The 21342-nt window shown below is 41.9% G+C and overlaps 1 protein-coding gene across 1 annotated transcript in view; it reads left to right on the top strand.

The window, feature by feature from the left end:
* trim71 (tripartite motif containing 71, E3 ubiquitin protein ligase) overlaps positions 1 to 18404 on the top strand; it is a 38934-nt gene extending 20530 nt beyond the window's left edge. The window contains exons 2-7 of the mRNA XM_085395149.1: positions 1200 to 1367; positions 4741 to 4875; positions 9987 to 10229; positions 10353 to 10850; positions 11094 to 11234; positions 11430 to 18404. Coding sequence (XP_085251275.1) covers positions 1200 to 1367; positions 4741 to 4875; positions 9987 to 10229; positions 10353 to 10850; positions 11094 to 11234; positions 11430 to 12002 — 1758 coding nt within the window. The 3' untranslated portion in view covers positions 12003 to 18404. The remainder of the gene's footprint in view (positions 1 to 1199; positions 1368 to 4740; positions 4876 to 9986; positions 10230 to 10352; positions 10851 to 11093; positions 11235 to 11429) is intronic.
* The last annotated feature ends 2938 nt before the right edge of the window (positions 18405 to 21342 follow it).

The following is a 21342-nucleotide window of genomic DNA, read 5'->3' as shown; positions in this document are numbered from 1 at the left end:
GAGGGTTTAAAGCAAAGCTCAGCGTTTAGCAGCAAAGGTTAAATGACATCTTCCATTTCTGTCCTGAGGGACATTTTTGTCCACGATGATCAGTGCAGCTTTTACCTCATCTCCTGTATGTGGTGCATCCTGATAAACATGGGAGCATATTAGCAATATTTGTGTTAAAATCTCAACAAGCCCAAGACTTCTTTCCAGATTGAGTATTGATTGAGTTTTGGTGGCCTCTTGGCCGCCATGTTTAAGAAGAGAAGTGCGCTCAGGGGTTTTGAGCTCTGTTTGAGCCTCCCTGCTAGGACATGCATATGGATAACTTCTTTATCATTCAAAGCCTTTTCTCTTAAATTAGGTGTGTGTGTGTGTGTGTGTGTGTGTGTGTGGGAGGGAGACTAACTCTTATTGTGGTGCTTAATTTATTCATGCTGCTTGTCTCATTTTACCGTCGACCTTTTGTTGACTCACAGCAGCAAAACACAACGCCGACGCTGCATCCAGATTATAGTTGAGATGAGGAGTCGGGCACCGTTTCAGAAATAACATCCATCAGTAACAGGCGTGAAAACGCATATCACCTGAACATTTGCTGCTCGTGCTAGTAGCGATTTAAAATGCAAAAAAACAAAATACAGCATAGATGGAAGTCATCCAGTCAAACCAGACTCGTTTATCTTACGCTGGACCTCAGTGCATCGCCCTCATTGTATCCACTCTCTAAAACGAGCTGCTTTAGGTCCCGCCCTCCCTTTAAGCCAGCTTTCTTCTGTTTGGTTGCTCCACATAAACCGACGGTTCGAGAAGCAGATGGGTGGGGCTTTCTTTGCCAGACACAACCATATTAGCAGTATCCGAAAGAGAAGACTTGATTTTATTATTTGGAGATGAGGTTCATGTGTCAGCATGTGTGTAGCATTAAGCCCTATGTTAAACTGTTCTTATATAGCACTTTTCTACTCTACCCAAGTACTCAAAGCGCTTTGTACAATATGCCTCACTCACCCATTCATATAAGCACTTTTTTTTTTTTTCCTTTTTTATGTAAGTGCTATATAGCTATCTAACATTCACACACATTCAAACTCTGATGCATGCCTCTGAGACTGGAGTTGCTGTGGTCAGCACCCAGACTTTGGCCCCTTTGAGCTTGATGTTGATGTCTGAACGCACAGCTGAAACGATGCGTGTGCTACCTGTTTTCTCAGGTGTTTCTGTTCTTCTGTGAAACCTGCACGGTGCCTATCTGCAGAGAGTGCAGCATGGGCCGTCACATGGGCCACACTTTCGTTTACCTGCAAGACGCCGTTCAGGACTGCCGGGCCATCACCATCCAGCTGCTGGCAGATGCACAGCAGGGACGACAGGCGGTGCAGGTAGGACCGCAACCTCACTGATGATAAATTCTGTTGTTTGTATGTTGGTGCTGGTGAGGTGACTCAACACACTGTGTTGGAGAAGAATCAGAAGAACGTGATTTGAGTGCTAACTCAACAAACCCAAACAATTCAAGGACTTACAGGTAAGGTTGTCCTACTTCTGACAAAAACAAGGTTCTTGCCAAGATTAAAATATCCAAATGAACCTTTATCACTGCCTAATGAGGCTGAGTGGAAACTAGAGCAGCTGTGCGTGCCCCCCCCCCCCCCCCCCCCCCCCCTTCAGGACAGAGTGACCACCTATGGGAGACAATCAGCTTCAATATGTTTGAGAGTGACCAGTCCCTGGTGCTGGGAAGCCTTAGGGGTTAGAGGTCTCCAGCTGGCCCTAAAAGAAGGGGGGGTGGGGCTGTATGGAATGAGTTCTTTTGAGTGGGGGTGAGGGTGGGGGGGATAAGGCTGAAGGTCAAAGGGGAGGAGGAGTGGAAAGGAGTATGGGGGAGGGTAGATGAGGTATTTAAAGGATTTCAGAGAAAGGAAAACTCCCCTCTTCTTTCACAGAAGTGCAGCACTTTGCCCCCCTGTATTCACTCGCTCCCCCTCCACCTCTTTCTCCCACTCCCACACAAACACACAACACCTCTCTTCATTTACATAATTATAGATTGGGTGGCAGCTTCCTAAGCCCCCCCACCCCCAACCGAAATTCCTGCTTATACAGTGACACATGAATAAGTTGGAGGAAAAAATGTGAGTTTTATTAACACTTTAGTCTGCCTGGTCATGTTTTGGGTTTTTGTGTTTTTTGTTTTTTTTGTTTTGTTTTGTTTTTTTGTCACATTAAAAATTCCAAACAATGAGCAGAAGGATTTTCTGTGAGTAATAGTGGAATCTTCAGTTATTCACATGTCAGTCTAAATTTTGATTAAGGTAGGGGGAAGAATGGATAAATTGCAATGAGCAGTTTAAAAAAAAAAAAAAAGAAAAAAAAAGAAAGTTTATAAATTCCTTTTTGAATGCCTTGTGGTCAAACACTCAGCCAATCGTAAAGTCGGGTAATGGATTAGTTGTTAGTTTGAAATGGTAACTGGCTCACAGGGATACGTCAGACACACGAGTGTTATCTAAGTTGCCTCAAAGGCGGGGTGGTGGTTGTGACTTTGGTAAACTCTCACCCAAAACATGAAACACTAGCTCATTGCGCTGAGGTCACACGACTTGCTGGCACGTACTATCTATTCAGTAGAGCATGTGCCTCGCCTATCCATTTCCCAGCTTAACCTCTGTGTGACCGCGCCTTGCTTTGTACCTTAATGGATGGGTAGTTGTAGGGATGCACTGATTGTGAAATTCTCAGCCGATACCAGTGTTTAAAATAGCAAGTTAACAAATGTGGCTTTTTCGTGTGTTCGTTTTGTTGTTTGTTTTAACCCTTGGCCTTTGTCACACTCTCTGTATCTTTGTGCTGCTTGGCTGATTTATTGGTGCGTGAGCAGCGCTTATGTCAACAAATTCAGAAATGTCACCACATAGATTGCCAAACTCCTGGCCAGAAATAAAAGTCATGTCCCACAGCACACACTGGGATCATCATTATCATCAACAACAACAAACACCACACACTTGGTTTCATGAGAAGCACTGGGGTACGAGTAGCTGAGTCATAAGATATACCACCTGTCGTCTGGCAGCACCTTGGGCTTTGTGTGTGTGTTTGTGTGTCTGTCCACTTTTGTCCAGGTCACCGCGGGAGTAAATACTGACGCCAGATAATGTGCAAACAGAAACGTAGGCATAGGCAACACACACGCACACACTCTGCTGTCCCCTGAGGTAGGAAATTTCCGCCCACTCTATACCCATTATCTTCGTTGACCCCTAACCCTGGACTTGTGACCTCCTGGTTGGCCGGAGCTCTATGCCTCAGAAGGTTTGATTGGTTAGTTTGACTCTCTTTGTGCTGCAAGCTGTGCTCCTCTGGGAATGTGAAGAGAAATGCGGAAGATGATGGCGACACAGAGACTGCGAGGGAGAGAGAGATGGAGGGGTGGAAGCAGGAGATGCAAAAAAAAAAATCACAGGGAGGGAAACAGAGATGGTTAAGAGAGGAGAGGGTGAAAGAAATCGTTAAATAGATTTCCTATCAGTATCAAAAAATCAGTCTTGTAGAAATGTACAGATGGTGAGAAAAAGGTGGTAGCATTTTAATTTCAACGTGGCTCCTTATTAACTTTGACAACAGTCGGCCCCTCTGATTCCTTCAGAATTCCCGTCCTGCTGTTTCTTCTCTGGGGGCCTGATTTAGTTGTCCCTTTAGCTGGCTGTTTCAAATAGCCAGGCCAAAGAGAAAAGAGCCCTGCTGCCAGGCTTTATTGCTGCAGGGATGCATTGGGGGTGTTATGTGTCTTAAGACCGGGGCTGCAGAGCGCGAGCGGTGGTTTAGCTGACCTTTGATCCTTGCGGCCGATATCACAAAGGAAGACTTAAACCCTCCTCCCCTTCGTCCCTGTGAGGTCCTGATCACCCTCTGACCCCCCAGAAACTGCCAGAGGAAAGGCCAGATAAAACTGAGAGGCAGGGGGAGGCAAAGGGAAACTCAGTGTTGTAAAAGCTAAGACCTTTTGTTTGGTGCTATTGCTTTTCAGTGCTTGTATTGATCCAGGTTATAAACGTGCTCTTTCTGTTGAGCCCGACTGTAAAATGAGACTGCTTTTAAGTTCACAGAGATTCACACTGTAAATACTTTAGTCTAATCTAACCAGTCTAACCATGCAATGGCATCTTCCAATACTTTTCAGTATCCATTCTGTGGACTTTAAATCCTCAGTGTCTCAACAAATGGAGAAATCCACGTCAAACATGATCTTCATGTGATTTTTTTTTTTTTTTTTTTTTTTCTTCCCCAAAGTCTGTCCCTTCTAGTAGGAAGTTGCATCATTTTTGGGCAGTGTGAAGTGACTTCCTATTCCTGGCTCATGTTTCCTCTTCCCTTCTAAAAGTACCACCAAATGTGACAAAAGAATAGATCACAAAATCTCTGCAGGTGCTCGTGCACTGATTTGGATGTCACATACAGTGTCCTTTTATGTTTCCTGATCCTCTGCGTCCTGTTTCTGGGTCCCATATGGCTAATAAAACAGGCCAGTCTTTATACGTTCCCGCCCTTTGTCACACTACAGAGTGACAGCTACATTTGCACATTATAGTCCTCTCTTTGTGCCTTTCCATTGCTAGTGGTATTTTTTTATTTTTTTTATTTTAATTTTTAATTTTTAAATAGCAGCCTGGGTTTTCTTTTCTGTTCTGATTGTCTCCAAAGTTGACAGCATTTCTATGTCACATCTTACAATTTTGTGTTGTGTGTCTCTAGCTAAGCATGGACAAGGTCCAGGCCATGTCCGAGCAGGTGGAGATCAAGGCTAAAGTGGTGCAAACAGAAGTGAAGGCTCTTGTCCTGAGACACAAGAAAGCGCTGGAGGAGAGGGAGTGTGAGCTTCTATGGAAGGTGAGCTGCTACTTTGTGTATTTATCAGCCTTTAGTGAAACATTTTTACACCTGACTTTGAACTCATTTTATTCAAAAGGGACATATTAGTGTCAATGTGCCAGAGTTAGCCAAACGGCTACCTTTTTATCTGTAGTCCTTTAAAGTCCTTTAAAAACACACACCATCAAAGATAACAAATCAGTCCAAAATGAATGCTCACGGATCTGATTCCTCTTTAGCCATTGAGTTTTAAATGGATTGGCGGTAGTGCATTGTCTTATTATAGCTGAAATATTAGTCCAAATGTCACTACGTTTGACTGATAACACTTCTTTACTAAATATTGGATGTCTAAAAGGTATACTACTGGTCACTGTTCATGGTCAGCATGGTGGTGTGGTGGGTTAGCACTAGTGGGGCAACGGATCACGGTTGATCCGTAATCCAAACCGATCCCACTCCACGGTTTGGCACGTGATCCGAAGATTTAAAAACGAGGGGAGAAAAAAAAAAGTGTGTGTATGGTGCGTGTGGTGGGTCTGTCAAGCGATAGTTATGGCCAGCGATAGTTATTGCCAGCGCTAGCGGTCCAAGTGGAGGAGCAGAGGAGTTTACAGTATTTAAGCAGCCCTTTGCTGCCCAGTCCGACCAGACTAAAGCTATTACAAAAGCTGCTAGGGTGTTTAGCTGCAGACGGGAGGCCGTATTCTGTTGTGCAAAACAAGGGGTTTAAACTATGATGAACGTGCTTGAGCCACGCTATGATATCCCGTTCGCGTCCACTTTAGTGGCAAGATTGTTCCAAGCATGTATGAGCAGGAAAAGATTTAAGTTGTGGCTGAACTGTCCCAGGCATCTTCTGTTGCCCTAACTACTACAAATGGGTGGACCTCCAGGGCAACGAAAAGCTACGTGACCGTGACAGCTCATTATATCACAGCAGAGTGCGATATAATGAGCGATATGTATTATTCTAGGGTCTACCTTACAATATAAAGCGCCTTGAGGCGACTGTTGTTGTGATTTGGCACTTTATAAATAAAATTGAATTGAGTGGTAGATACAAAGACTGTACTGAACTATATTGTACCATATTGGGGTTTTTTTTAATTGCGTGGAATGAGTCTAGAGTTAAATGTTTTTAACAGGCAAAAAATACCTCAAGAAGTAAATGTTAAATTTTTGTCTTTTTTTGCTGATCCGAAAATTGATCCCATCCGTGACTTAAAACCGTGATCCGATCCGAACCGTGAGATTTTTGATCTGTTGCACCACTAGTTAGCACTGTCCTCACATTAAGAACATCCTGGGTTTTAATCTACTGACCGGCTTGGGTCTTTCTGTGTGGAGTGTATGTTTTTTTGTTTTGTTTTTTTCCTGTGAAAGTGGGACTTAAACAAAGCAAACTAGACTCAGATGTTGCCTCCAGTGTCGCAGAGTTACACCTTCCTATAGGAAAAGCAACTACAGGTCATGTTGTAGCAACAACACCACAGCAACAAGGATAAAGGACATTACACACAGAAGAAAAACACCCCACACTTCAGGATTTTTTTGGATTCAAACTTGTTGTAACGTATAAACAAAACGTATAAAAAAATTTCCTCAAAAATGCACTGAAGTCAGCATCAAGTGACGATGAGCTGGTCCTGACGTTTCTAAACAGAAACAGAGATTCTGGATTAATCCATTTTCAAGTTGAAGCTGTATCATGACCGCTTACATATTTCAGGTTGTTACCATTTCTATATCATTATATATCCAGCATCTGTGCATGTCTTGAGCTGTGAGTGCATTTGTTGGGAAATGCAGTAATGTGATTGGCTGGACCTGTTTATTTGCATGTGAAAAATGGAGCTTGGTTCAAAAATAGTCCAGAAATATTTTAACGCAGGACATATTCACAATCACTTTAGACATCCAGTCTTTAAAGGACTTCAGGATGGAGTTTTTTTTTGTTTTTTTTAAAATCTGGTTTGCTCCATCCATTTTCTTTCTCCTTTCCTTTTACCTTTCAGTAAAATAACTGTTATTTAAGTGGTTCATATCCAATGTAATCATCTCAGCTTTAGCGTTCACGCACACCAGTGCAGGAGTGAAAATGCAAATGATAGCACCCATTGGGGCGGAGTCTCCGTGGGGATTAAACACGGGGCTGTAAATCATAGTTAAGGGGAATACGCAGTGCTTGAAAGCATACATGTCGAGATTGGTTAATTAAACAAAATCAGCTGTTACGCTGACAGTTTGGCCTAAAGCCTACAGAAGACGCAGGGCCACCCAGGTTTACAGGAAGATCCATCACCCTGGGATAACTCTGCTTCCAATTCTCCAACATGCGTATCATTATTTGAATCACATGAAAATAGTCCGTATGTCGCGAGTTTAGGAAATATGACTAAGTCTGATATTTTGACCTGATGGAGCGTGACACAGTGCTCCTCCAAACTCTTCTATTGTTTTAGTCATTCTTGTGGTTTTTCATTTTTCTCTTTTTGAATCCTCACCACAGTAATAGCAGCCTTTCATCCTCACAACACTTTGGAAGTCCTTAGCATAATATTGATGTGCTATGAGTTTTGCAAGCTAGTTTTGTTCCATTATGTGTCTGTTAATTTAAACAAAATGGTATTTGGGTTATTTGTAACTATTTTTCAGTAAAAACACAATTTAAAGAGGTTTTTATAATGGCTAATTGGAGTAAAACACGATGAGCATCAACCTAAATGCAGTGTAACAATGTAACCAGTGTTATCTATGAGGACTGTTTCCGGACTTTGCTCTCATACTATGGGGAACTTGCTGGGTGCACTGAGCAGCTCCTCATGTTTGACTTACTGCATTTTAAACCAATGCAAACGGGCTCCTGTGCTGTCTTCCAATATACCAGTTGCACATCTCTCCAAATGCTCCGACAACCAACTTGAGCATAAGGATGATTCGCCAACAGACCGGTCGTACCACACGTAAAACAGGACAGGGATGCTGTCTTCTGCTGGCCACTGTGAGGGTTACTGGTGGGCCCGGCCCAGTGGTGCTAGAATAAAGGAAACAGTCTCCAGTCAGGTGCTCTTCAGTCACCCAGCACTGTATATCTGAAAGTGGACAGTTTCATGATTCTGAGTTGAGGGTAAACATGCTGCATACGTGACTGAGTCGGTGTGCACTTGAATAACTAGGACAGGAGCTGGTCCTGCTTTGCTCTGTCTCGTTGAAATGCACACCACCTCAGCCATTCCTCTCTTCACCACATTCAGCCGAGGGACTAAAACTAGTTGTCTGTTCATCAGAAAGCCCAACTTGAGTCTTTGTCCTCGGCGACTCTTAAGTGTAACTCTAGTCTCACAGATGCAAATTACAGTTTCACCTATGCCACGGGTTAACAAAGAATCCCTCTCTTCTGGAGTCTTTGTTTCTTTTGGGTCCCTCCCCGCTATCAGAAGTCCTTCTAACCACAGAGGCAGTCGGGCTATTGTGTTTTACTTCTTTTTTTTTTTTTCTTTTTTGTTGGGTTGCAGTAAGTAAGAGCCCAGTCGGTGCTTCTCAGGTTATACCACCCTCTTTAATGCTTTATACTCTCTGACTCTAATGGAACCTAATATGACTTCTAACAGGAGCAGTGTTACAGTTAAACGAGAGTCAAAGTACTTAAAAAGAGGTGGAAAAAACCACACCATTTTTTTTTTTAAACTAATAAATCATTTTGGTTCTTCCCCTCTCAGCTTTTCATCTCCAGTCCTGGTGTCTTTGATACAGTGTTACGCACTTTATTGTGTTCTGTTGTTCAACAAAGGAAAAAGGTCTCTGGACATTGGTTAGGAAATCTTGACTAGAGTCGTCTTTTTGCATAGATGATGATGTTTTGTGAATGTTGTATTTAAAATATAACAGAAATATATAAGCAACTATTTAGAACATTTAAACAAATCTTTATCAGTGTTTTTCACTTGCAAAGGTCTTCTAAAAAGGTATTAAGAATATGTGCTACATCATGATTTTATTACTTGGATAAAGAAAATGTTTTTCAGTTCATAAAAGAGGAGACTGTTTTCTCTTTGCTTGACAGTTCAGAATAATCATCTTGTATGTTATGCTGGGGCTCAGTTCATGCTCTTGAAACGAGCTGTTTAGCTGCTCTGACTTAAGGCCAACTTTCTTTGGATTGACTGGCCTTCACAAATGGAAAATTTAAAAGGCAGATGACTGTTCTTTGGTCACAGCTGATGATGCGTACCTGAGACGGTTATATATCCTATCTGACATACAGGGCTAACAGTAGAAAAAACTGTCTGAAACGGCACATTTAGAGCATTTGATGACTGAGCTTTTTGGTTCAGGGTAAAACGTACACTGACCTGATATTTTCACTGCGTATGTATATGATAGAAAATAAGAAGGTGCGTAATCTGTTTCCTTCTAGTCGTAGTTTTAGCAGTTTGATAAAATTATTGAAAGTAACTTATAACAGTAACATTACTAGCCTTCATTAAACTTAGTGGTTTAGTATTTATAGACATTATTGGTGTGTGACCTGATCCACATGGCAGAAACTATTCACCGGCCACTTCATTAGGCACATCATTAGGCTCGCTAACTGCTTGTTAAAACACACATCTAATCAATCAATCACATGGCAGTTATGCAGTGCTATTTAGTAGACATGGTCAGGATGATCTGCTGCAGATCAAATGGCATAGGAATGGGGAAGGAAGGTGATTTAAGTGACTTAACGTGGCATGGTTGATGGTCTTTGGAGTATTTCAGAAGCTGCTGATGTTCTGGGAATTTCCCACGGAAACATCTCTGGAGTTCACAGGGAACGGTCTGAAAAAGGGGAAAATATCGAGTGAGCGGCAGGACTTTGGGTGAAAATGAAAATTTCTCTTAATGATCTTTTTCATTTTCAGCCTTTAAGTTCTTTTGAACAAGAGGGGGTGACACCATGAAACAAAATAAGTCTGCTAACTGTGTGTGTTGATGGGTGCATTTATTTTTGCAAGACTCTACTTTGCTATTGTGAGTCAAAGTGCATTTCTAATGAGTTGAATCTTGTCGAACAGGATGCTCTTGAATGTGGGTAAACATTCGCTGTAGCTGTCTTCCTAATCACCCATACCAACTCCTTGCAGGTGGAGAAGATCCGCCAGGTGAAGGCCAAGTCTCTGTACCTGCAGGTGGAGAAACTCCACCAGAGTCTCACCAAGCTGGACAGCACCATTGCTGCTGTAAGCCAGGTGTTGGATGAGGGCCACCACCTGGATGTGTTGCTGGCGAGGGAGCGAATGCTCACTCAGATCCATGAACTCAAGGCCCTCAGAGGCTTGCTGCAGCCACAAGAGGACGACCGCTTCATGTTCACTCCTCCAGACCAGGTCAGCATTAGAACGATCGCAAGCCAGTCTTAGCTTACCTCATTTCACTGTTCAGTATTTTCACATTTACAAATAAATGTTATAACACAGAAGCTCAATTAACTGCATCAATGGTCCCTGCAGGCTCTCTACATTGCCATCCAGTCCATGGGCCTGATTAGCAGTGGGGCTTTTGCCCCCGTGACCAAAGCCCACGGTGAGGGTCTGAAAAGTGCCCTTCGCAGTAAGCCTACCTCCTTCACTGTGGTTGGATACGATCACGATGGCGAGCCACGTCTTTCAGGTGGGGACGCGCTGTCTGCAATAGTCATGTCGGTTACAGATGGTAACGTGTCCACAGCTGATGTAACGGATCACCAGAATGGCTCGTACACCGTCGGCTACCTGCCAAAATGTGAGGGGGAGCATCTCCTGTCCGTGCTGGTGTGCAACCAGCACATCCAGGGCAGCCCCTTCAAGGTGATTGTGAAGTCTGGGCGGAGCTATGGGTCACTCGGCACCCAAGTGTCATCCTTTGGCTGTGAGGGCGAGGGAGACGGTCAACTTTGTCGACCCTGGGGCATCTGTGTGGACAAGGAGGGATACGTGGTGGTGGCTGATCGCAGCAACAACCGTATACAGGTAGGTTTGTTATTGTGATGTCATCACTAACGGAAAGACTTAGAAATAGCACTTTATTGAATTAAAGAGTGAGCATGAATTTTAGATATAAAATACAAGGAACAGCTTGGTTTGAGGTGTTTGAGTGATGCTTAGCATGAAAGCATTAGCTGTGTTTACATTAGCGTGAGTGCATGAATGAGTCTTGCAGTATGGAGCGCTGTGAAACTTTTAAAGAGTAATAAAACGGTGTTTTCTCTCCAGATATTCAAGCCTTGCGGTGCCTTCCACCATAAGTTTGGCTCTCTGGGTTCTCGACCTGGTCAGTTTGATCGTCCGGCTGGGGTTGCATGTGACTCTCAGAGGCGAATTGTTGTGGCTGATAAGGACAATCACCGTGTGCAGGTATGAAAGCCCCGTTAGAGATGATCAACACAGCTGGAATTGCCTTTGACTTTCCATTATTCACAGAAAAATTAGGTGGGAGGGTAAAGCCCTTTAAAAAGTCAGCTTTTGATAAAACATAGCTCCTCACGCTTACTTTCTGTCTACTCCTCATGTAAACATAAGAGGCTCTAAAATGTTTGCTCTCTCTGACAGGTGTTTACTTTCGAAGGCCAGTTCCTGCTGAAGTTTGGGGAAAAGGGTACCAAGAATGGGCAGTTTAATTATCCCTGGGATGTGGCTGTCAACTCTGAGGGTAAGATCCTGGTCTCAGACACCCGAAACCATCGTGTGCAGCTCTTTGCCCCTGACGGTTCTTTCCTCAACAAGTACGGGTTTGAAGGGGCCCTGTGGAAACACTTCGACTCTCCCAGAGGTGTAGCCTTTAACCACGAAGACCACCTGGTGGTGACCGACTTCAACAACCACCGCCTCTTGGTTATTCGACCAGATTGCCAGTCTGCTCGCTTCCTGGGCTCCGAGGGCACCGGGAACGGACAGTTTCTGCGTCCCCAGGGCGTCGCCGTGGACCAAGAGAACCGCATCATCGTGGCCGACTCCCGCAACCACCGAATCCAAATATTCGAGCCCAACGGAAACTTCTTATGCAAATTCGGATCGCAGGGGAGCAGCTTCGGACAGATGGATCGCCCCTCCGGTGTGGCCGTGTCGCCCGATGGAGCCATTGTGGTCGTTGACTTTGGAAATAATCGCATCCTCAAGTTCTAAAAGGAAAAAAACGACCTTTTTTTGTATTCTCTCCCTACCTTTGCCTTTTTTTTTTTTTTTTTTTTTTTGCAGTTTTTTTTTTTTTTTTGCAGTTTTTCCGATGAAGGAAACGGTGGAGAGAGAATGGATCGGCAGAAAGGAGGAGAGCTCAAAGATGATTGGGAGCATGCTGAAAAGAAGGGAAATTGAAACTATAGATTATTTTTGTCATTTTCATTTCTATTCTTTAAAAAAAATCTGATACCTGTGATATATACATCAAAGGGGGACCTCTAAAAATTGATAATCAATAGAAAAAGAGCCATATTTCCCTTCCTCTGCCTCAGCTGTTCCGAATCCTCTGTCGGCTCTCCTTAAGGAAACATCTCAGGGAATTTCTCACTTGTTCAAATCTTGTACTCTCTGCTCCGTACCTACCTCATTTACCTTATGAATGTACACAGTCTCCAAGCAGAGGTTTTTGTCCGTGAAGTTTTACAAAGAAGAAAAGTCTACCTCTATACTTTGTTATTTAAGAGAGACAAAAAAACAATAGACTCTACATTTAATATTTGCACAGGATTAATAGAATTCTTTCTGTGCATTTGGAAATTTGAGTAAACCTCCTGAATGTTGTTGCTGAGACAATACTCAGACCGCTGTAGAGGTTGCATGATTCGCCCTAATTAGAAGGCTTGGCTGAGAGGAAACTCGTAGAATAGCGTCTTTTGATGTTTGTAGTTTTGCTTTTTTCTTTGTTTTGTTTTTGTTTCTTTTTTTTTTTTTTTTTTTTTGCTCTCGCATTTAACGTTGTCTTTGTGTGGCTCTGTGGTGGTGTTAGTGTCATGATAGCCTAAGAAGTCTGTGTGAAGCAATGCCAAACTTGATAGACTTAAAATGAGCTCAGGTCATTAATTAACTGTAACCTCAGGCTCTCCCTCTAGCTTTACTGGCTAAGGCTTTTATGATGAATTTACTGATGTGTAGAAATATAAAGTTCAGGAGGTCAGATTTTACATAGCCCCTCTAATGATATGAATTCTTTGAATAATACCCCATAAACCCCGGCCTCACCTCTAACCCACTGACTGGATTAGTAATTACTACCCAGTCAGTTAAAGAGAGAGTAATATGCAAGGAAAGCAGCATCCTTTGTGTGGTCTCCCAATAGGAGGACTAGATAAAGGATTTTAGAATTGAATCTTCCAAGATCTGTACCTAATAGATTTGTCTGAACGTTTAATTAAGAAAATAAATTAAAATGGTTATTTAAGTAATCGAATGACACCCTTATGATGAGGCGTGCTGTGTGACGAAAGCCTCGGAAATGGACACCTCATTTGGCCATTCAGATGACATTAATGACATCAGATTAAAGGCCTAACATTACAATCCTCTGCATTCACATTGTGGTTCAAAGCCACTTTCTTTGGCTCCAGGGGCCAAGTATTCAGTCCTGTCCAATGAGAGAGGACGACCTCCAAAGCCCGGCCCTACTTATTGATGCTTGGAGTTGAGATGCCTCCAGACTGAACGCTAGTAGATCAATTCCTCTAAAGATGGAGGTCTACAGAATAACTACTAGAGTCAACCAAAGTTAGAAATCCTGCACAATGGCCAACGGAAGATTTGGCGATTTTAAAGCAAATCAGAATCTCAATTGTAAAACATTTCTCAAATAATCATTGTTGTTGAGAAGTCTAAAAGTTGATAACACTCATTGAAATGAGTTGTGGGTTTTGAAGAAGAACACGTGCTTGGGTGCACAAGTACTTCCACTTCCCACTAAGACACAGGCACTGCCTGTGTGAGTGCATTTTTAAATTAGATCCTTGTCATAGAGTACAGGAGATACTTGCACCAAAGAGAAATTCTCCCTCCCCCCTCACATTTATCACCCCCAGCTCATCGAGCAGTGCCACAGTTTTACCATAGGCTCAAAGTAGCGTCTTTGGTCATCCTCGCACATATCCAGATTCCCATAAAGTGATGGAGACTCATTTGTGGTGAAAGCACTATGGGAATCCCCTTGTCCTTCAATCTACCTCTCACCACAAACACCAGACTATTGCAGTTTTGTTAACCACTTCCTTAGCCTTGCAAAGTTCTTGAACTATTAAATATTGGCTGACTGGCTCTCACCTCTGAGGTGAGGTCTGTCTGCACGTGATCAGGATTTCCATCCTCTCATCTCACATTTCCTTTACCTCAGAACTGTTTCATATACCTCAACTCTTAAAAAATACCTCAAGTTTGTCACTCGTTGCTACTGTGCATGTAAACCTTCAAATACCTCTACTTTTGTTATTCATTCTGAATAGATCATGTTTACTCTTTTATTTATGCATACCTCCTAGGATATTTATACCTCATTCACATACCGCACAATACAGTACATGCCCCATAGTTCTAGGACCAAAGATCCACGGTACTGTTCAAAGTTTGAATGAAATGCGCTTTATGGTCATCGCTCCATGCTCGTAAACCTGAACAGCCCTTGGTTTGTTGCATCTACTGTAAATGTCGGGGTATGTTTATGCTTTTTCTCACCAAGAAACCAAATGATTCAGACGAAAGCATTGTGCCAAAATGATTTGTGATAGTTCTGTGCCAAGCAGAGTTAAAATTTTTTGGACCATGCCTTTGTAGGCGACTAATGTCACTGGACTATTATCAAAGATACAAATGTTAAATCAGAGCACCTGAGGATAAATCCTCTTCCTCTGACTGGATGCATTTAAGAGGGCTGGGCCCCGTTTACCTTTACCTCATGATGATAATGGACATGTCCATTCCACTTGTAAGTTGTTCTAGTGAGCCGGGGGTGAGGGCAAGAGGAAATGTCCTCTTTTAAAGCGTTACCATCACATGTCCGCCTTTTTTGACTGCACATGAATTACCTCTTATTTCAGCACAATATTGCCGCGTGGATTTTCAGGATGCTTGGTGTTGGCTCTTCCAGAGGAGTAGCCTCTGGGAGTAGCCTTTCAGACTGGTGGTTTAAAGCAGTGATTCCCAACTGAGCAAAACCTGTTCCCCAATAAAGATCGAGTGAAGATGAAGAAATGTGAGGTGTAAAGTTAACAAAAAATAAATCCGGAAAAAGCTGCAAAATGATTAACTAGTATCAAAGTGAGAAAATGGTTGGAAAGCTTGATGGTAGGCCAATGGCATGCAATGTAGTTACAACTTTAATCTGTTGTTTCTACACAAATTTAAATGAATACTTATAATTTAAATGTTATATGATGTCCCTGAAAATCACATTTAAACTGTTCACTACCCTTGTACTAATTTTTGTATGAAATAGATTTTTTTTTTTTCCCCCACTTTTTAAAAGGTGGTGGTGGTGGTGGTGGTGATGGGGGGGGGGGGGGGGGGGGGGTAAAATATCTGAGGATATTCTGAGGAATCAATGGTGGAGTCACCAGAGACAGTCTTGCATTTCAGATTTTCAACATCATTTGTATCATTTCAAGATGGGATTTCATTTAATTTGGGTTAGAATATCACAGTTGTCACCTCCTTTTTAAATCTTTGTTTTCTTGGTTTCCATGGTGACACGTACCCACTTTCTCTGGATAAAATCGTAGACTGTATACAAAAGATAGACTTGGCTAACATGATGGCATCCACTGTTATGTGAATCTCGCAAAAACCACATTTTTGATGAGGGGCAGGTCAGATTGTGAATCTTACTATTTGGCTAACGAGTAGTTAATCATAAATCATTAGCCAATGAGCGTACCACGGATAGGCCTCCATTTAAAAACATGGTATGTACAAGATTTATAAAATGGACTTTAGTATGACTTGAGACAGGTGGCTGAGCACAAACTTAGGAGGAAAGACAAGACAGCCATTTCCTCACATATTTCTGAAGGACCAGAAGCCTTTTTTAGAACTATAGCTATCGCCATCTAGTGGCCTTTGGATAGAATGCAGGTTTAAGGCACTGACGTATCTGCTTCGTTTTTCCATTCAAAAGCTACGTCCATGTTTCATTATACTCTGTGGTGAAAATTCTGCTTCTGACAAATGACTCACAAATTTGCGCTCGGTCACAATTCATGTCTATGAATAAAAATGTAAAAAAACACAATCGATCAAGAAGACAAAAATTAGCCGCTATGTTTTTTGGGATTTTTCTTTGACAGTTTCTGGTTTGGTGCGAGACCAGGCTGTAGTACATGATGGATGAACTGTTAAATTGTTTGCCAAAACCATAGCCAAACAGTTGAATGGCAGTATGGATAAACAAATAAAACTGAATGGGTAAACAAAGGATGTAAAGGACACCTTAAACTGCTAGCTAAAATTATTTTTCCAATTTTTATAAAACATCTGTTATTTGACTAAAAGTACAGGTAGCAGATAAATTGTTAGCTAATAGCTTGGATTGAATAGTTAAAATAGCCAGATGGAATGTCAAAAAAATTAAAATGTAGTAGTAGTAATAGTAGTAGTAATAGCTACAGGTAGCGAATGAATGGCGGGAACATCGTGAAATAGGTTGGAATCACTGGTTTAAACAAATGCATGACAGGATTGTGGATGTAGCTATTAGCACATTTAACCACTGCTGCTTTGACTACAACACCCAGTTTCAACCAGTAAAGTAGAACATTTTTTTTCCTCTTCTTCTCAGTATTACTCTTTGACATGTTTGTTCATGTTGCATCGGGTTTTATTTTTTAATTAAGATTACAGAATTCTATCTTTAAGATCCTTAGGTCTTCACTCTTAAAGAGGAAAAAAATGTATTTTAAACCTTTTTTTTTTTTTTTAATTTTGTTGCATGCTTTAAAAAGTCTATGTATTATACTGATGTCTCTTTAGATAGATGATAAACTGAGATGGAGTGGGTAGCTGATTATTGGGGTGGTGTTTCCAAAATGGATACCCAAAAATGCGTGTGTGTTTGAGCGCGCGAGTGTGTGTTAGGATTGCGTTGGATGGAATTAACCGTTGACTTTTGTGATTGTATTTCCTGTTCTCTAGAGGCTCTGCAAAGCACCCACTGTTTGGGTAGCCATACTTTGAATCCACAGAAACAACCGGCAGAGTTTTGACTAGCGTGACCCTCGACCGTTAGTAATGAATTTTCCTCAACTCCCTCTAAAATGCTTTATATGAGCGGGCATATAGGAATGCTGTCCTTTCATGCTGAAGTGATGTAAAAACCTTCCCTGCTCAAATTTAAGATGAGAAATCCTTTTAGTAGGTGTGAGGAACAGCACAAACTAAAAAAATCGCCTCCCCTTCTTGAATTCGAACCCGACAGCGTGCAGGGATGGCCGCTGAGCACATGATCAGTCGACTGTGTCCCTGCTCTGCGTTGCTTTTTGTTTTGTTTTTTTGTTTCTTTGTGCTACCATTTTATTTCTGGCCTCCCACAATTTAACAGGAGAGAACAAAGCAAAGCCAGGTGTGCGAGGTCATAGACCTGCTTTTAAATGATTGTATACGCTTAAGAAAAGAACGAGGGGGAAAAAAAGGGGTTGGGATGTGTTTAGAAAGGAAAAAGACAAAACTCAGGTAGTTCTCAGCAGCGCTGTGCTGCAGGTGTCTCATTGAATCGTGTAGTGATAATGTAGTGACTTTTTTCTCCCCACCCCCCACTGTTATGATCTCTGTACTAGTCTGATTCTTTTTGTGTGTCCACTTGCATATATAAAACAAATAATTTCTCAATTTGAAAATAATGCTTTCAATTTGTACCCTGATTTTATTTTTCTTTCCCCTCTGGTTCAAGTTTTGGTTTGTTTATTTTTATCTTTAACAAAAAGTACAACTATTCACACCACTTGATGCTCATTGGCCCTTTTAGAATGTATTTTGTGAAGAAAAGGCTTAAATGGCATCTTGCTGCTCACTCGCCGGCGCCATCTGCTGGTGGCAGATACACGACACGGCAGAGACCACAGAAAATCTGTGTTACCACCGGCCGAGGTGGGAGCCGTCTCGTCCTGTCAGCTGTATCCTGTTCTTCCAGCAGCTGGTTGTTGCGTGTCAAGTGGGCGCCATGTGCGTGTGTCTGCATGTTTGCGCTGCATCTGTGTCGTCTGTGCAGAAATCCACTGAATGTATCCTCCTCGCAGTCCAAGAGCTGGGGTGAGCCAGCGTGGCCAGCTGAGTTTAGATGGGTGCTGCTGGTGCTTTCTCATCCACGCTGCAGTGTGTGTTGTTATCAGTTCAATCTCAGTGTGTGTGTTTTTACACATGTGTGCACACACATGCACGTTGTAATGGATGGAAGTGCAAATGTCAGGTCTTCAGTCTAAATAAGGCATCGGAGACTATAAGATAACGGCCACGTGCTGCTCTCTCTGCACTCTGTGGACTTTAAACATTTCCTATGCAGTTTTTTTTGGGGGTTTTCTTTGATTACACTTAAATAAAGTTGTGTTTCTTTGACTTAAATCTCCTGTGAGTGGTTTTTTGTTTTGTTTTTTGGCTCTTAGGCCACGCTAAAACACTTGAGGATTGCTTCACACAGCCCTGTTTCATCACATGTGGGCCGGCCCAGTGAAATTCTTTTAAAATAATTTTTTTTCCTTTTGAGATTTTTGGTTTTTGTTTAGTGAGCCACCCATTTTCAAAGCTTGACACTACACATTCAATAATCAGTGAAACCTTGACACAACCACTGTTAGTACTGCAACCGAGACCTCACTCTGATAACACTACAGCTAACAACTGCTTCCTAATGAAAAAACACAATATTCATGCCCAGTTCTGTGCAGTTCTCAAACGGTGTGGCTCAGACGTCCACTGAGCCTTTTGTCGACCAATCCTGGCTTACTTCCCCAGACAGTATATTGGTATTTACAGTGTATGCAGTCCAGTGGAAAAACTAAGCACACCCAACAATTCAGTAGCTTGTAGCACCACTTTATCAGCAATAACATCAACTAATCTTCTGCATGACTTTATCTGTCCATCACATTGTTGTGGATGAGTTTTGGCCCTCTCTTCTTTACAGTGTTGATATTTGTGGTTTATCAGTCAGATTGAGGTCTGGACTTTGAACCACTGTTGCACCTTGATTTGTTTGGGGTCGCTGTCCCGAGCTGGGTCATGAAACTGGAAAATCTTTAGCTGGTAAACAACATAATACTGTGTATTAAAGCAGACATTTAGAGCCTAAATAACTGAATGTAAGGGTCTGTGTTAAGTTTCTTAAGTTTCAGTTAAAGATTCCAGGAATAACTGAGTAAACGGGTAAACCTGCCCTAGGCTGGATTCCCCCCCCCGGCCCCACCCAAGCTTACTATTTAACTGGATTGGACAGACACTGGTTTCACTGGGGGAGGGAAGCAAGCACTTCATCCTATTAGGCAATCATCCTTTCTTTGCTAACAGCTTTACAGTCCCCACTGTAAGGAAACAATGAGAAGTTTAAAAATATGTGAAGAAATGGAGCAGTATTGTTTGATTAAAATTGTGCATTAAGTTATAAAAGTCTCATGGAACTCATGTTGATGGTCCTTGATTAGCGCATTCTGGGCTGTCATCGCCATCTAGTGGACACGATGGGTAAAAATCTTTGTTCAAAGTTACAAGATCACGAGACAAGCTCACATGCAGGACTGAACTCCAGACCGGCGATGATCGTGTCAGCACTTCACAGACTATTTGTGCACTGCAAAGTTTTTAACCTGTTCGACTATATCCTTTGTTACAACCTGGCCTACTGCTGGGGTAGGTTGTAAACATTTAAACCTTCTTAGTAACCACATCTTAGTAATTTTGTCGTGCACAGACCAACACTCCCAACATGTTTCTGGATTTTATACAGCAAAAAGCACTCGCCTCTGACTTTTAAATCAGTCAGCTATAGCTACAAAACATGTGCAATAGGCTAAAAGAAGAAGAGTCTAGGGAAAACTCATAATGAACTTTTTAAGGTGTTGTGTGGAATTTTGAAAACTGCATCTAGTGAGACCGCAGCCCCATCTACACACAATGATTATTTTTATTTTGTAAAAGACCTCACAGCTGAAGTGTCAGAATAGCAACAAGATATGGTACTAAAATCACCATCTCCTTGAGATACATCATTTAAACTAATGCAAAATTGCATAATGTAGAGCGAAAACCTCATTCACCCCACTGGAAGTTTACATTAAACATCAGTAATGCAAAAAGCTTCTCTCTAATGTTGCTTTTCAGTGAAATGTCTCGCTACATCATTACTTCTTACAGAGCTCCTATGTGCATCAAGTGGGTGTCTCATTTAGTTTTCTTTATCACATAGCAAGAAAAATGAAATTAATAATTTAGAAAGCTGGTATAAGCTGGTTAAGCATATTCTCCAGGGTGCTGATGGTCTATATTTGTGTTTAAGGGCTCTCAGGGGAAACCTAAAGATGACTACATTTTAGAGTCTATTTGAATTAAAGACCTTAAAGCAGATTTAGATTAGTCTTTAATGTAATAGTCCACACCTTCACATCCTCTCTGCTGGACTCTTATCTCCAAAAACAGCAGATGGGGTTTCGTGAATTTAAGTAAAATATATGAAAAGGCTTTGAAAGGACTGTACACAAAAAACAATCACTGTTTTAGAGAAAAGGAGTCATTAAGAAAACCTTTAGGTACTAAGGTAATCCAGGGTTGGGTGATGCATGCATAGACTGCCCATACATAGCCCAATTTGGCAGCCGCTATTTTTGTTTGTTGTTGTTTGTTGTTTGTTTTTTCATTAGAAAGAAATGGAAAGCATATTTGGGTGACAGTGGAGCGCTGACAGCAAACGGCTAGCAAGCTTGTTTATCTAGGTATGTTGCTGGTGACTCATTTCTTAGTTGAGTAAACAGGGGGAGGGCGGACATTAGACAAGGAAGACTCAGATATCAAGTTACATTTGAGAACCATTACATTGACGGCGTTAAAACTGTCTCAACTTATAAAGGTGTTGTTTTTTTTTTTTTTTGCTATCATTAGCTTTATTTTCTTTTTTGGCAACAAATAATAAAATTCAGTTAGCTGCTAACACCCCCTCCTTATTTCACGATTTGGTTTGGTCCAGGTGCACGCACTCCTAGCTGATGACGAGCACTAAACCCTAGACGGCTCGTTGGGCTTCAAAAAAGAAAAGAGAGACAGGTGGAAAATAAACTCCTAGAGAAGTCCACATGAAAGAAACTGCTTATTAGTTAGCTTCATTCCTAACAGAAGATAACGTTTGTGTTATTTTAGCCAGCACGCAGACACTTTGGACATTTGAGTGTTAAATAACTAATCTGCCGACCTGCTGCCCGGCTAAACCGATCAACCCTCTGGCTCAGGCTCAGTCCCACTCCCATCTCCCCACACTCCTGACCCTTAACCAGGCCCACTGATATCTGAAGGGCCT

This window comes from Rhamphochromis longiceps, linkage group LG22 (assembly GCF_057381845.1).
Source record: "Rhamphochromis longiceps isolate RC_006_pf linkage group LG22, R_longiceps_female_GT1.1, whole genome shotgun sequence".
Classification (NCBI taxonomy): domain Eukaryota; kingdom Metazoa; phylum Chordata; class Actinopteri; order Cichliformes; family Cichlidae; genus Rhamphochromis; species Rhamphochromis longiceps.
Note: the sequence above shows the minus strand (reverse complement) of the source record. Positions and strands in the feature narration are given on the sequence as shown.